This window comes from Mustela nigripes, chromosome 13 (genome assembly GCF_022355385.1).
Source record: "Mustela nigripes isolate SB6536 chromosome 13, MUSNIG.SB6536, whole genome shotgun sequence".
In the NCBI taxonomy this organism is placed as follows: Eukaryota; Metazoa; Chordata; class Mammalia; order Carnivora; family Mustelidae; genus Mustela; species Mustela nigripes.
In genome coordinates, this window is record NC_081569.1 from 317,651 (window position 1) to 332,596 (window position 14,946).

Here is a 14,946-nt window from a genome sequence, read left to right on the forward strand (position 1 = left end):
TATTTAACCATCCAAACGCAGCTAAGGACATAATGCCTGGCTCAGAAGACTGTCCCCATCTAAAGAATGTTCAGGTAAAGGCAGCCCAGCTGGCTAGTGTCTGGACCAGGGATCCTCCTTTGGGTGAGACGATAGTCTTTTCAACTGTAAAATGGGATTCCACGGACCGGAGAACCTGCTGGGACACTGCTTACGTGGAGTTCGACTTTGCCCACCCTTCCACCGGGACTGCCCCACCTGGGACGAAGGGCCCACACTCACCCTGGTTTCCATTCCCACTGGCCCCAGACTAGCAAGGGGGACGGGGATGACCACAGCTCTTTCTGGCAGTCATGTCGGGAATGACTAACCTCTCAACACTTGTGTAAGTGTCCTTGAAGAGAAATTTCTGGATGCCGTCCTACCTCTTTTTAAGTTACGGTGTTTTATTTTCAATCCACCACAAAGTATTTTATAGCAAGAGATATGTGATAATACAATTTTCTTTATTAAAAATAATTTACAGCATCAATAACATATACACAATTGTCATCAACTGAACTTTGCCTCCAATAGATTTTTATACAATACTTAACATTATTGAACTTAAAACTGTTGTTACACTGTTTTGTTGGCTTTAAATAATAGACAATGATTTATAGTTACTTGAGATACATGGTTTCGTAGTCATATATTATTTGTAAAATTGATAGAAACATCGGCACTATCACACTTCAGGGGAAAAAGCCCAAGTCTGCCTGCTCCCGCCTTTATTCCTCAAGTCAACATCCAGTATCTGAGCACCTCTCCTACACCTAAAGGCAAAGACCGGTGTCTTTTACTGCCGCCACATACAACTGTCAGTCCCATGGCGTCTCCACGTCCTACCGCCCACCACCAAGAAGGCGGACGCACTCCTCCTGTGGAACAACCGCGGCGACGGGGATGCCCTCATGGTCAGAAACTCACAACCACTGTCACCATGGACACTCCCAGCTGTAATGCTGCAACTCCACAGGGGGACGGAAGCCCCGGTCGTCTCCTTATGCAGGGACAATGATGCTGAAAGGCAACAAACATGGCCACAACGGGCGGCATCATTTTCTTAAGATGAGAAGAATGCTACTGTTGGGGTCACCTCTGAAGTTGTACCCTAAATTACAAAACCCACTTGCTTCGCTCATGTGCCTGATATACTTCCTTTCCACAATACTGTTACTGTGCATCTTTTTCAACACCCAATGACCTGGACAGAGTCAACGAAATGAAAGCCAGGGACGTTCCGTCTCTGCACACAGAGCGCTTGGCCCGAGGTGGGAGTGGATGGCACCCACTAGGGTGCACAGCCTGACTCCTTCTCTGACGCCGGCCGTGGCTGAGTGCTCTGCTCCACTGTCTCTGTTGTGCAGGAGCCAGAGGCCGGCATGTCCTGGTGCTGGACCGGGGACAGGGACCGCACGGGCCCAGCTTCCTGGCCTGGCTATTTGGAGCTGACGCCCACGGCCACGGATGACACAGACGTGTCCCCAGGCACACAGTGTGGAGCCACCACCTCTGCCAAGCATGCAACAGGGATATAACCATTCAACTCGCGACTCTCCTAATTCATGTTTTCATGTGAATTAAACATATGCAGGACAGATACACGGGCGTAACACCACATCAAAAACACAGCGTGAAAGTACCACAGAAAAGAGTCCAAAAAATTTGAAAGAAGAAGGGAAATCATGTTCTCAGACTCCAGTCCACGTGATTGTCTGAACACAGATTTGCAGACAACTTCCAGAAGACAGAGCCCAGGTGCGCGCTTCTGGGCGAAGCTCTCAGCGATCCTACACCCCCGGCGCCTGCGACTCCGGCTGCGATCCAGCAGCACAGTCCTCCCCCTCCTGTGCCACATGGGCTGGCCAAGCTGCCGCAGACCGGCTGGGTCAGAGGAAGCTATCCACATGGACGGAAATCTCTATAACTAACCTTCTGGCTGCTAAGTTTAATTTCTTAATTTAGAAAAAAAGGCATGGGACATTCTGGAATTAATTTCCCAACCTTTTTCTTAACATTTGCCAAACATCTTGTTGACAGAACACTTGCTGCGGTGAACGGACATGTGTGTGGAGAAAGTAGGGTTTCCAGACAGCGACAATCTCAGTGTTTTATCCTGATAGTCAGCTTTGGTTAAAACAAAAACATAATTAATAGAATCATGCATCCCAGGTAAAATAAGGATTCAAAATGACGGAAAACCAATTTTAAATAATTAAGAAATAACTAACATTTAAAAAATGCTTTGAGTTGAGTAGCAACCACATAATTTAGGATGGATAATTTAAAAGTCTAGAGTAAATCATTTTAGCATTTAATGATTCAGTTCTCTTTAGCAACTTGAAAAGAGTGGAATTTTGGTTAATGATACCTAAAATAATAGGTTATAGGAAGCAACAGTGTCACATCAAGTGAGCAAAATGATCAAATCCACAGCCAGGACACCATCTGAGGCTGACGGGAGCAAATTACTGCACACGATGGGACACGTGTGTTCACACACCCAAGCCCCGTGTCCACGTGTGGAGGGACCTGGGCCCAACGGGACACGAGGACTGTTAGACGGCCACTAGGATCACCCCAGCTTCTATTATGATCTGTGAACGTCGACCATGTCCAGCTCAGGTCTGAAAGTCCATTTGTAAATCAGATTCCAACTTCCACAATTTTAGAGTCTAATCTGGCTTCTCGATTCCAACCTGCTAGTCTTAAACCAACAAACAGTAGTACACAGTTTACAGGTGCGAAACTAAACAACTTCAGGAAGGTTATTCATGTAAGAATCTTCAACACAAGTTCAAATTCTGCCTTTATTTACAAAATGGTCTGATAAAATACCCCCGTACTTAGGGGCCTCTCCCACAGCACACCTCACACGTTGATTTGAGCATTGTTAATAGCACCATTCGTATATTATTTAAAATCAGAAAGATTTCATTTCAGTCCCTACATTGATTCATAACCATTTACACCCGTGGTGGGATCGGTGAGCACACGGGACCGTCTGCAGCGGCAGGCGGGGAGCCCCGGGTCCAGCACGAAAGGCTTTACTCGCAGTTACCAGTTCTGAAAGGGTGTCCGTGTGGAGTAGAGACTATGAGAATTTTCGTGCCACAAAGTTTAACAGTCCTCCGTGTTTGTACAACGCCACCTCCACGTCATTGTCAAACGAAGCAATCACGCTGAATACTTTCCCAGTGCTCGTCTTGAAACAAACAGAAACATCTCACGTGAGCGGGAGCATCTCCTGAGTGTCCCCCGTGTTCGGAGCCTCTCTCCAAGCCCCACGCCGCCCCCTGCAGACTCTGCGAGGCCCTCCTCCCGCCAGTTCTAAGCACCGCCACCTCTCGTCCAGCCTCCACCCCCTGCGCAGAGCCCAATGCAGGGCTCGAGCTCACAACCCTGAGATCACGACCCGAGTGGAAATCAAGAGCCGGACGCCCCTCCCTCCCCATTTCTAAATGATAAGTCCCGGATCACCTACGACACTCAGCCAAGTGCAGCCGACTCTGACCAGGTAGGGGAGTTCCACCCAGTGCTCTTGTCCACTGTGTACCAACTGGTCAGTATGTGGACATCGGCTACCCTTCCCTGCGCTCCTCCCAGGCCTCCCCTGCAAACGTGTGCGGGCTGCATTCAAATCCCATCAGCCCGGAAGCAGCGGGCAGCCAGGGAAAGGCGGCGGCCGCACGAGTGGGGAGCCCGCGTGTTGTCTCGCTCCCAGGACCGAGTTTCGTGCGCTCTGCGTCTCCTCAGGCTCCCAGCAGCATTAACACGGCTTCACGGGAATCAGACCACAATGCACGTGCACTAACTCGCGCAGGGGTGCCGTGGACGAGCACCCTTTCTCCTCGGTTTACACCTAGCTGAGCACACGGGACACACCCACAGACAAGAATCCAAGAGATACCTTCATGGTTAACGTGACTCCAGGAGACAGCTCTTCGGGAAATGCTAGAGAATACGTTTCTCTGCCGGTGAGGCCCAAGGAATCTGCATTCTCTCCCGGAAGGAACTGCAGTGGAGCTATGCCAATTCCAATCAAATGATCTTTGTGAATTTTTTCGTAACTTTCAGCCAAAACAGCTTTCACACCCTGTAACAAATGTGTATTTTATTTCTTCCAGTCAGCTCTTCAAAGTTGCTTTATCAGACCATTTTCAAGGGAAAAAATTCTACTTGTGGCCCCTTCTATAAAACTTCTTAACCTAAGGAAGAGCTTATGATCCGTGCTGTATCAGAGTACTACGGATGATTTCCCTGTTTTCAGGCAGCTCCCCAGCTGCTTCTACCTGCCCCTGTGCTCTGCAGGGCTGAGGCCAGCAACACCTGGCTCCAACAGGGCTCGGGAGTGTCTGGGATGCTGGCAGACCCACACACACGTTCAGCAGCCCTCTCCCTTGCCCTTCCACACGCACACAGAGAAGTGCGTCCCACGGCAGTTGGAGGAAGTAGGAGACGTGGGTTCTACACAGATTGAGAAGCTAAGCAACCCTGAGCAGACATCCAACGACAGAAACCACTGGGTGAATGTAGAGTGACACCAGAGCAACAGCAAATCCTTGTTCTCTGGAGAAAATAAGCCAGAGAGGCTCCAAACCCACGTTTCTCAACTGTCCCTACTGTCCTCCTACGGCAGCCCCTGCTGCCCGCCCTGCCGTTTTCACGCCACACAGACCGTGCACCTGCTCAAGTACCCCGTGTGCGTCTGTACTCTGCATGGAAAGAGAGGGACGCGCTGTAGGCACCCAGCAATCAGTCCTCAGCCCTGTGAGCGCCACGGCCCGTCGTGAATGGAGAGAATGGATGCCCTGGACCGAGGAGGTGCCCGGCACAGGGGAGGCGGCAGGGGGGGACATCATCGGGAACCAGCATGAAGTGCAGGTCTGCACTGCGCGAAGTTCGTGCAGACACGGACCCGTGGGGCGCGCTCCCAGACAGACAGGAGGGCTCCCGTCCACGCGACCACATAAGGCCCATCGATGGACAAAACCCAGCCACACCCCCAGCCTGCAACAGTGCTTCAGTGTCTAACTAGACAGACGACTTAGGACCAAAGCCTCATACTTGTCTGTTTTAGACAAAATTCAAGAAAAAAGGGAAGCTGTACCTGTAATTAATATTCCGGAGATAATTACTATCTCAGAAGACGAGAGAATCTGGCTTGTTCCTGCAGCTCCTCTGAGCACTCAGTTCTAGGGGGTGACCAGAGACTCAAGGAGCGCGGAGTGTGCACGATCACCACAGCCAGGAGGGGTGCTGGCCGCCCGCTCCGAGCACTCCTGAGCGAGCACTCCTGAGCGAGCGCAGGCAGAGGGCACACAGCGAGAGTCCTGACGACCCTCCCCAGTAGCACCTGCCCCCACGACAGCAAGGACGCGGGTGCGAGATGTGCCTTCCCAGCAGGTGGCCAGGAACCATTACCTCCACCCCTCAGCCCACCTCTGAGTTCATGAACCCCCAAGAGAGAAAGTGAAGGGTGGGGGCGGGGCAAGTAAAACTCTCAGTGGGCAGCGGATCAGCATTCCAGAGGGTCGTTTAAGACTGCGGCCTCCTTTCCCTCCACTGTACGGATTTCCTCAAGTGGGACCGACAGAAATCAAATCTAACCCAGAGTACTAGAACGCAACTAGATCAGTACAAAACATTATACGTGATCCCCTAAAAAAAAAGACCCACCAATATGAGTTCCAATTCAGCATAAAAAATCCAAACAAGCAACATAAACTCTGACAGAATGTTACCGACAAAAGGAAACACTTAAACATCCATTTTAAGAAGATAAAATTGAAGCATCAGTACCAGCAGATACGGCCCTTTGGCAGCCCAGTCTCTGGAATTTCCGGAACCGTATTTCTTCCCTGCCAGGATGATCAGCGGGACACCTTCCTTCTGGTACAGCTCGGCCGCCTCGAACACGTCAAGCTGTGGAGCGGAAGCAAACAGGAGCGTCTTCAGCACAAACCCGAGTCCAGGCAGCGACTGCCCAAACGCTCTGTGCGCAGCCTTACCGTCTGTCCCGACGGGAAATGAATTGTTTTGGGAGCAGGTTTCCCGAGGAACTTATTAAACAGCTTGATATTTGCGAACGTGCCTCTTGTCATCACGGCGTCGTTGCCTCTGCGGGCCCCGTAGGAGTTGAACTCGCGAGGAGTAAGGCTGCGAGCAAGTCATGAAGTTGGTTTCATTTCAGATCGAAAACCTCCACGTGGTTCTGGACCCTACAACTCACTCAAAAGTACTCTCTTTATAACGGGAAATTCCACACACATACAAACGTGGGGAAAACAGGGAATGCCCAGCTGCCTGTTTTCTTCTGGAATTATCCCCAGGAGACAATTCTGAAACAAACTCAGGTAACATATTTTAACGTATTTCTCTAAAACTTACGAACTCAAAAATTACTACCTAGATAGGGGAAAAAAAACATCACAATTTCTTCCCATCAGACAGCCAGTCAATAACGGAATCAATCATTCCTCCAAGAAGCACTGGTTGTCTGTACAGGCTTCCCTGACGCCTGAGGACAGAGCGCCCCTAGGCAACCTTTCCTCAGTCGAAACAGCATAAAGGGAAGAGTTTCCACCCTTTTCCAGAAATTCACATTGGGCCCGTTGGCTTTTACCAAAACCCTATGCAACACCAGGACCCTCCTTCGATTTCTTTCAGTCAGCGCGACCATGAAAGCGCAGCACGAGGTGACTAGGCCCCCAGGAGTCCCCGCGCCAGGAACGGCGGCTGACACTGTATGCTGGGCGGGAGGGTGCTCGTCACCACCAGCCTGGTCACAACACACGCGACCTCTGAGGGCCCAACAAGCGAGCACAAGCGACAACCAGGAACCAACGCAGACCAGTCTCTCCTTTGGTCTTTTCCGCAAAGGCAGTAAGTGCTCTAAACCTGTGTGTTTAAGCGGCTTGAGGACAAGCTTGAAGAGGGGTTCTAAGGACCCAAAACACATCCTGACTGATGAGAACTAAGAGATCCGTCCTCACACGTCAGAACCCGTAGGGCAATTCCTGTTTGAGAAGCGCAGGGACTGTTTCTGGTGGGTGCTAGGTCACAGTTAGGTGACCTAGCACCCTAACCATCACGGTTAGGTTACGACCACGATGAAAACCATGACCAGAAAGACTTTCTTACCACTACAAATAAAAGCCTGTGTGTGTGACAGATTTATGCTCATCAAGTTATGAGACAAGGAACTGCTATTAGCAACTTCTACCAAAAAGGGTTTTAAATTCATACCAGACTACAGTTAACCAGAGAAAAAAATTCAAACACGATTTCCACAATAGCACTGACGCGATGGTGAGCAGAGCCTGGCGGCACTGTCACACGTGCGACCAGGCCGCTGGGCTCTGAGTGATCTCGGTGGGAAGGCATCACTTGGAAAACGCCCCAAGTCCGTCTCTGCTGTCCACGCAGCTCTGTAACAGAGCAACTGCACACTACACCAATCACGCAGGAACGAGGTCAGAGCTTTCTAGGTTTGGAGTTCTAACTCCCGCATCAATCATGTTTACATCATGTTCTAAGTTTTAGGCTCAACAGGCGGAAATTATCATCTTCTGATGGACACAGACCAAGCTTGGTCTCACGCACGTGCGCTGTAGTCCACAATACACATTTAAATTCTGCCCTCCGACGACAGCAGGAACCATCAGGCTTCACCTGGTAGGTCAAACAAAGCTGACTTTTCAATAAAGTTGCATTGAAAAAGAAAAGAAAAATCTTGTTTCCAATCTACGAAGGGCTCAATTTAAAACAGCAATTTCCATTTCTAAAGTTATAGGCAAAAGCAGGTACTACAAGTACCCTAGTCACCGCCTACAGCAGATTCAGCCGTGACCAGACCTCCCGTGACAGCAGCCCATACAGCCGAACCCCAACCGACACAGGGTACGGGTGGCCAACCCGGCACACCGTCGGCAATCTGGGTGGAACTTTGGACTCCGCAGAAGTGAATGCCCTTGTGCTTACCCAGTCAACTAACACCTGTTCTGTGTCCTACACGTGACCTCCTCTATTCTGACAAGTCAGCCAGAGAAAAGAAAATGCTGAGAATGTCACAAGAAGAAAAAATACACTTACAGCCCTAGCCCATGTTTATCAGAACGAATCTAAGCGTAGGTGGGTCCAAGCCGATCACATTCATGCTGCTCAAGGGTCAAACAGTTCATCGGGCAGGGAGTGTGACCAGGGGCCCCGTGCACCTACCCTCTGTTCGTCAAGTACTTGGCGGCGGCGCTGCTCCTGGCGATGCTCCCCGCGGGCGATATGTGGTCTGTGGTGACCGCGTCCCCCAGAAAGAGGAGGACGTGTGCGTTTTCAATGGGCTGCAGGGCACCTGGCTCTTTGGTCTACAAGGTAGAAAACCGTGAAAGGCTTTCACCCTCCCTGAAGTTTTTTTTAGTTCCTAACAACCTCGAAAAGATCAAAGAGGGAAACCACACTTACAAGCTTATCAAAAAATGAAGGACATCTGATGTACGTGGACTTCAAGTCCCAAGGAAACAGCACTGAGTCCGGTGCTTCCAGGGAATTCCAACGCTTGTTTCCCATCTGCGAACGGGGGTTTGGTTGATGAACAGAAGAAAAAGATAAAATGGAATCAGAAAAAAGAGGCTTGTGAAAACGTTCAAGGGAATTAAAAAGTCCTCACATTAGAAGGACCCCAAAACGGGCCTTCTTCATTGGGAAAGGAAGACAGCACATTCTAGAACACTAGGACATTGTTGGGACAAAATAAATCAAGATTTGCTCATCCAACTCCAGCACACTAGATTTTCATGAATATACTGAGATTAAGTTTTAATATAAACCGAACATAAAAGACTTAAAAATCCAATGAAGGGGTCAAGGGCTTAGAAGAGCAATCCACGTGGCTACAAAGAGGTTGTGCTGTGGGCCGCACTGCTCACTTTCAGGAGCGCGGCTGAGAGAAAACCCTCTGCTGAGGTCAGTGTGTGCGTCCCCACACGGTCCTCCCTCACACTCCACGCCGAATCTCATCCCGGTTCCACACCGCCACCAAGACCCGAAGTCCACGCCACCGCCACCTCGCACACAGAACGGCTCAAACCAACTGGCCCGACTCTGTGTGTCCTCCTTTTATTTGAATTTAATTTTTCAAATTTTATTTTATTTTTTTATTTATTTTATTTATTTATTTTTTTAAGATCTCATTCATCTACGTGACAGAGAGAGATCACAAGCAGGCAGAGAGAGAGAGGAGGAAGCAGGCTCCCTGCCAAGCAGAGAGCCCGATGTGGGGCTCGATCCCAGGACCCTGAGATCACAACCCGAGCCGAAGGCAGCAGCCTAACCCACTGAGCCACCCAGGCACCCTCAAATTTTATTTTAAATAAATTGCACGCTCAGCGTGGGGGTGAAACTCACGACCCTGAGACGAAGACTCCCACACACGACCGAACACGTGGGCCGGGCGCCCCTGCTTCCGTCCCTCCCGCCCAGGCTCCCCCGACTCCCCACGTGGAGACAGAGCCTAGCACACCTCTGTGTGCGGCCTCGAGGAGGCTCCTTGTCTCTTCCTTCAGGACTCTATGTACTCATGGCCTAAACCTCCTCTGTGACGTCAATCCCCACGTCTCCCCAACACTGGCTCCCGGCACGACCCCACTCCCCGTGCCCCAGCCACCCCGGTGCCCTCATCAAGGGTCCCTACGTGAGGTCTTCATACGTTCGCTCTGCCCGGAAAGCCCTGGTCTTGGTCCAGATGTACGGAAACTTCTTTACCTCCTGCAAAACCGAGCTCGACACACATCCTGCTTCCGACAGCCTCTGTAAATCTCCTCCTCAGACTGTGCTCATCGGCTCTCTCGACCCGCTCTGTCGTTCTCCACAGCACCTACCACTTCTCAGCGTGTCGTGTAATTTACGTCACAACTCTGTCTACAGTTCACTGCCTGCCTCTCCCCATCAGGGTTTGGTTTTTGTTCACGGATATATCCCAAAACATCGAGCAGAGCGCCCCGCATGTAGCAGGCGCTCGACAAATACTTGCTCAGTGAGTGCCTCTGCTACCCTCATACTATGTTCTCAGTTTTGTTTCAGGAACTGCAAATAAATGCATTTGCTCCTAGGTGCACAGAACCTCTCTGGAAAGATGCGTGAGCAAGGGATGTGCCCAACGGCCTCTGGGGACGTAAGGTAGGGAGACGGGGGCAGGAGGGTCACGCCACGCTCTCTCTTACTTCTGGACTCTCACCAGCTCAGTGGGAATAACAAGCAAGGGCTGTTTCTATGAATTCTGCCCGCATTCCGGATGCTCCCGACATATTTCTAGTAAGTCATCAAGATCATTTTTTTTTCCCTAAAGATTTTATCTGAGCGAAGGAGCGAGCAAGAGAGCACAAGCAGGGGGAGGGGCAGAGGGAGAAGCAGATTCCCGCTGAGTAGAGAGCCTGATGCGGGACTCGATCCCAGGACCCCAAGGATCATGACCTGGGCTGAAGGTAGACGCTTTACCAGCTGAGCCACCCAGGTGCTCCTAAGATTGGTTTTAAATACTCTAAGCTATTCTCCTAGATCATTACAAATTCCAAATACAACATGATTATCATTTATTATACACTGTATCAAAATAATGATTTTAATTTTTATTAAGTTCACAGAAAGACAGAGGAGATCAACAGTGCCCTTTATTTAAGTACCTCAGATACAAGTGAGCCTCTTACCTCCATTTTCTCTTTCAGTGCTTTAAACATGGACGGTGTGACGCGCTCTTCCTCCGTCTGCTGGACCTCCTCTCTGGTGGGCCAGATGTCCTGCAGGTAAATACTCTTGCCAGTAGCGTCAGTGCCTGGAGAGAACATTGTGACATCAAAGTTAGTATAAAAAGTAATTCCTTCCAGGGTCCCCTGGTTGGCTCAGGGTGTTAAATCGGCTCCGGTCATGATCATGGAGTCCTGGGATCGAGCCCTGCATCGGCCTCCCTGCTCGGTGGGGAGTCTGCTTGTCCCCCTGCCTCTGCCCCTGCTGGTGCTCTCTCTCAGATAAATAAAATCTTTAAAAAAAAAAAAAAAAAAAGTAATTCCCTCATGGTATTCACATCTTTTGAAAAACCGGTCCCAAAAACCAAGGAAACCAACACCAGACTGCGGCAGGCATAAGCAGCTAAAAAAACAAAGCCCTTGTACATCTATATTCTTCACATGAATACAGAGATGAATAACTAAAGGATAAGGTTTCTTGAAATAATTCAAAGAATAGACGGTCTAAGAAGCATTTCAGAAATACAACAAGTTCTGGAGCGCAGAGCGTGTGTGGGTTTGCCTGTGTAATGACAGAAAGATACCTAGAGGCTCCGTCTGGAAGTCTATGTTCACCGTGCCCGCTATGGCGTAAGCCACCACCAAGGGTGGGGAGGCAAGGTAATTGGCACGAACACAATCACAGAGACGACCTTCAAAATTCTTGTTACCGGATAAAACTCCGCAAGTAACCAAATCACCCTGAAAAAAAAAAAAATACACAAATACGCATTCAAGAAATGGTACAAATTTGGATAATCATATACACGCAGCCTCAGATATTCCACACCTGAGGGCAAGACAACTGAAAAGCAGACCACCAGTTATTAGACACAGAACCACCAAATCCTGTGAACAAATCAGTTCACTACCTTATTCAGGGGTTATTTCAAGGATCTAAAAATGATTCTTCCGATCGTTTTAAGATTCACTCTTCCCAAGAGGGGCAAGGACTACAGAAATATGGATGTGCCCACATTTAGCAACAGAATACACGGTTAAGGAAATCTGTTTAGACGTCCTGCTGGTGCGCGTGTCTTTACCTGTTTGACAGCACTGAGAACTGCTTCCGACAACGGCGCCGTGTTCCCCACACACGTTGAGCATCCGTAGCCAACGACTTCGAATCTGCATTTGGAAAAACACATGTGATTGAGCAGAACGTCGTAATGCTTGTCAAGGAAGGGCCGGCCTGGTCTTTCGCTGCCATCCCTGGGACGAGCTGCCGGAGCGCACATGGGACGCGCGGGTTAACCCTCACTGGTCTGTCTGGCTGGGCGTCAGGCGTGTCGTCAGGACTCAACACGAGAACTCTGACAGGGCATCCCTGAGGGGGATAGGGTTGCCTAAACCGGACACACAAAACCTGCAGGTGGCACAGGACATCTCCCCAAACACAGCCGAGACGACCTTTACGGACACGGAGCTTCCCCCAGGGTTTAACACGACAGTGACAGTGACGCCAAGGCCTCAGAAGGGGCCCTGCAGCTGGGGTTGCCAATGCGAGCAGAGCTCTCCGTTCCCAACCAACCAAAACCCCAGAGGAAGCCCCTGACAGAAGCCCCAGACAGCAGATCTAAGAAATTACAGGCATGACTCTCAAAATTACTTGCTTCCACTCTTCTAAAAGCAAAAAGTTTTTTGTAATATATCAGTCTTGCAAAGGAACTGAGGTTAACAGGTTCCAGCATACGCAGCCACCATCGGCTACTTCTTCTGAGTCCGTGAGAAATGGGAAAGTCAGTTTCTACAAAATTTGGGGACAAATGAACCCGTGTTTGACAAACCTGGTAACCTCACAAAGTGTTGATTAAGACACTTTAATCTGTTAATGACACAGCCTGTCACATTTTGATCCTTCTGACAAGTGACCTCCACAACGAAATCACCACTGCCCGGAGCCACGCCTTCTGTGCATCTGTCCTCACATCTGTCTGTACATCTGTACACGAGAGGCCACACCTCGACCTCCCAGGGGCCAAGATGCTGCCCTGCTCCTTGGATCTGCCCAGCCAACGGCTGCAGCGGGGGAGGGCTGAGGCCTCAGGCCGTGTGGCTGTGGAGAGGTGACAAGTACAACAAAGCCAACCTTCCCGCCTTCTCTTGGCACAGGAGAGCCTCCGACAGGAGCTTCCATCACTGCTGAACCCCAGCGTGCACAGCACAGCAGCGCCCCTCACTTACCCGAGCTTACTGAGGTACGGTAACACGCCACTGGAGCTGAGGTAATGTGTGACCATCCCGCTGCCTGGAGACAGGCTCGTCCTTATATACGGTTTAACCTGCAGGCCGGCGTCCACGGCTTTCTTAGCCAGGAGACCTGCGTGGTCAACAGGAATGCATTAGGGCGGTGCTTGGAGCTCAGTCTCCAACTTGTGCAAGGGTTGAAGTCCAAACGTGTCACTTCACACTATTTTGTCCATTTTACTCTGCGGATGTGTTTCATTTAAAACACACACTGGATCACACTGACACACTAGCCTTTACACTGAGAAGTCGGTGCAGCCTCGTCACGGTCTCACGCCATGTTGCTAGTTTGCACACGCACAGTGCGTCTCACTACCCTTCCCAGCGCCTTCCTAACAGCAATTCCACACAGCAGACGGGACCTGGTACGATGGACAGTGTCACGTCTGTACAACACAACAGCCCTGTCACAACCCTTCTGTCCTTGTATTCTCGGTGGGCTCTAGCGCACTGCTGGGCTCAGCCATCAAGAGGGCTGCTCAGGAACTACTTCTCGATTTACGGAAACAGGTAACCTAAAACGGATGCGTACACTGTAGTATTTACCTTCTGTGGAATGAAAACAAGTAACCTCAATCAAACTCGGGCTCCTTGAGACCCCATTAAACTCTCAGAATGTCTCTCAATATCAAACACAGACCCCAGTCTCCACGCACGATCCAAGAAATAAGAGAAGTGTGGCAGGAGCGTACACGTCACCCAGGACGGGAAGGAAAGGCCGTGAGGGACAGCCTACCTGCGGCGAGCATGACGGACGGGTTACAGTTGTTGGTGCAGCTGGTGACCGCGGCCATAACCACAGAGCCGTGAGACAGGGTGTACTCACTTCCTTCATAACGAATAGAGACGTTATCCTTCTGCTTCTCCGCTGCAATCTGGAAGCCTTTGAATCCCACCTACACAAACATGCACACAAATACGAACATTCTGGGTATGTGCAGAGAAACAGATTTGGAGTTCTGCCTACGTGTGAGCGGTGCTGAAGGTCGCGACACGCGGTCATCCTAAGTCGGCTAGCGCAGGTATGTGCACAGTAACGACACAAGCCTGCTGGTGTTCTGAACTCCCCAGGACCCGGACCTTACTGACTCTGCGGCTGTCTGTTCGATCCTACGGACCGGGACTCTCAACAGAGGACACAATCCTGGCCCTGCTCCGGGGACAGGGAGTGGACTGGGGTGCGGAAGGCAGGGGGCAGGGAGCGAGCCGGGAGCACCGTGCTCATCACACTGCTTTCCTCCTGCACAGCAGGACGGCAGCAGCAACAGCAAATAAATTCCAGAGAGAGGCTCTGGAAAGAGCGCAGACCCCAGTTCTCAAGAGGGCAAGTGTTCCGATTTGAGCCATGATTCTCGGAAAACTCAGACCCTGAAAGTCGAAGAGGCTGCGCGTTGTTTAGGTACATGCAGCAACCATATGGGTGTGAGGGCAGAGCGCTCTCTTCATCGGGGCGGCCGGGGGTGGGGGGTCAGACGTTGACCACAGTGCAGCCTAGCAGACCCCTCCACGACCAAGCGCCTGAACCGGGCGACTGCGACTCCAGGCATGACACACATCTGACCCTCCCAGCGGCCTGGGGACAGCACCAAACGACTGCCGGCTTCAGACAGGAAGGGGTGCAGGGGCCAGTGGGGTGTGCCCCACATGCGAGAACACAGCAGCAGCCTGAGTCTAGGCCCATGCTGGCCTCCGCCACTCAGCACAAGAAGTACTTGCCCCTCTATCACTCAGCACAAGAAGTACTTGCCCCTCTATCACTCAGCTCAAGAAGTACTCGCCCTCTATCACTCAGCACGAGAAGTACTCGCCCTCTATCACTCAGCACAAGAAGTACTCGCCCTCTATCACTCAGCACGAGAAGTACTCGCCCTCTATCACTCAGCACGAGAAGTACTCGCCCTCT

General features: G+C 50.7%; 1 protein-coding gene across 1 annotated transcript in view; it reads right to left on the bottom strand.

Annotated features, from left to right (window-relative positions):
- Positions 1-464: 464 nt before the first annotated feature.
- Positions 465-14,946, bottom strand: part of IREB2 (iron responsive element binding protein 2) — a 43,058-nt gene continuing 28,576 nt past the window's right edge. The window contains exons 12-22 of the mRNA XM_059371373.1: positions 13,780-13,939; positions 12,981-13,116; positions 11,840-11,924; positions 11,342-11,498; positions 10,722-10,846; positions 8,482-8,586; positions 8,242-8,384; positions 6,033-6,180; positions 5,824-5,946; positions 3,932-4,117; positions 465-3,226 (exon numbers count right to left, since the gene is read on the bottom strand). Of these exons, the coding sequence (XP_059227356.1) occupies positions 3,116-3,226; positions 3,932-4,117; positions 5,824-5,946; positions 6,033-6,180; positions 8,242-8,384; positions 8,482-8,586; positions 10,722-10,846; positions 11,342-11,498; positions 11,840-11,924; positions 12,981-13,116; positions 13,780-13,939 (1,479 nt within the window). The 3' untranslated portion in view covers positions 465-3,115. The remainder of the gene's footprint in view (positions 3,227-3,931; positions 4,118-5,823; positions 5,947-6,032; positions 6,181-8,241; positions 8,385-8,481; positions 8,587-10,721; positions 10,847-11,341; positions 11,499-11,839; positions 11,925-12,980; positions 13,117-13,779; positions 13,940-14,946) is intronic.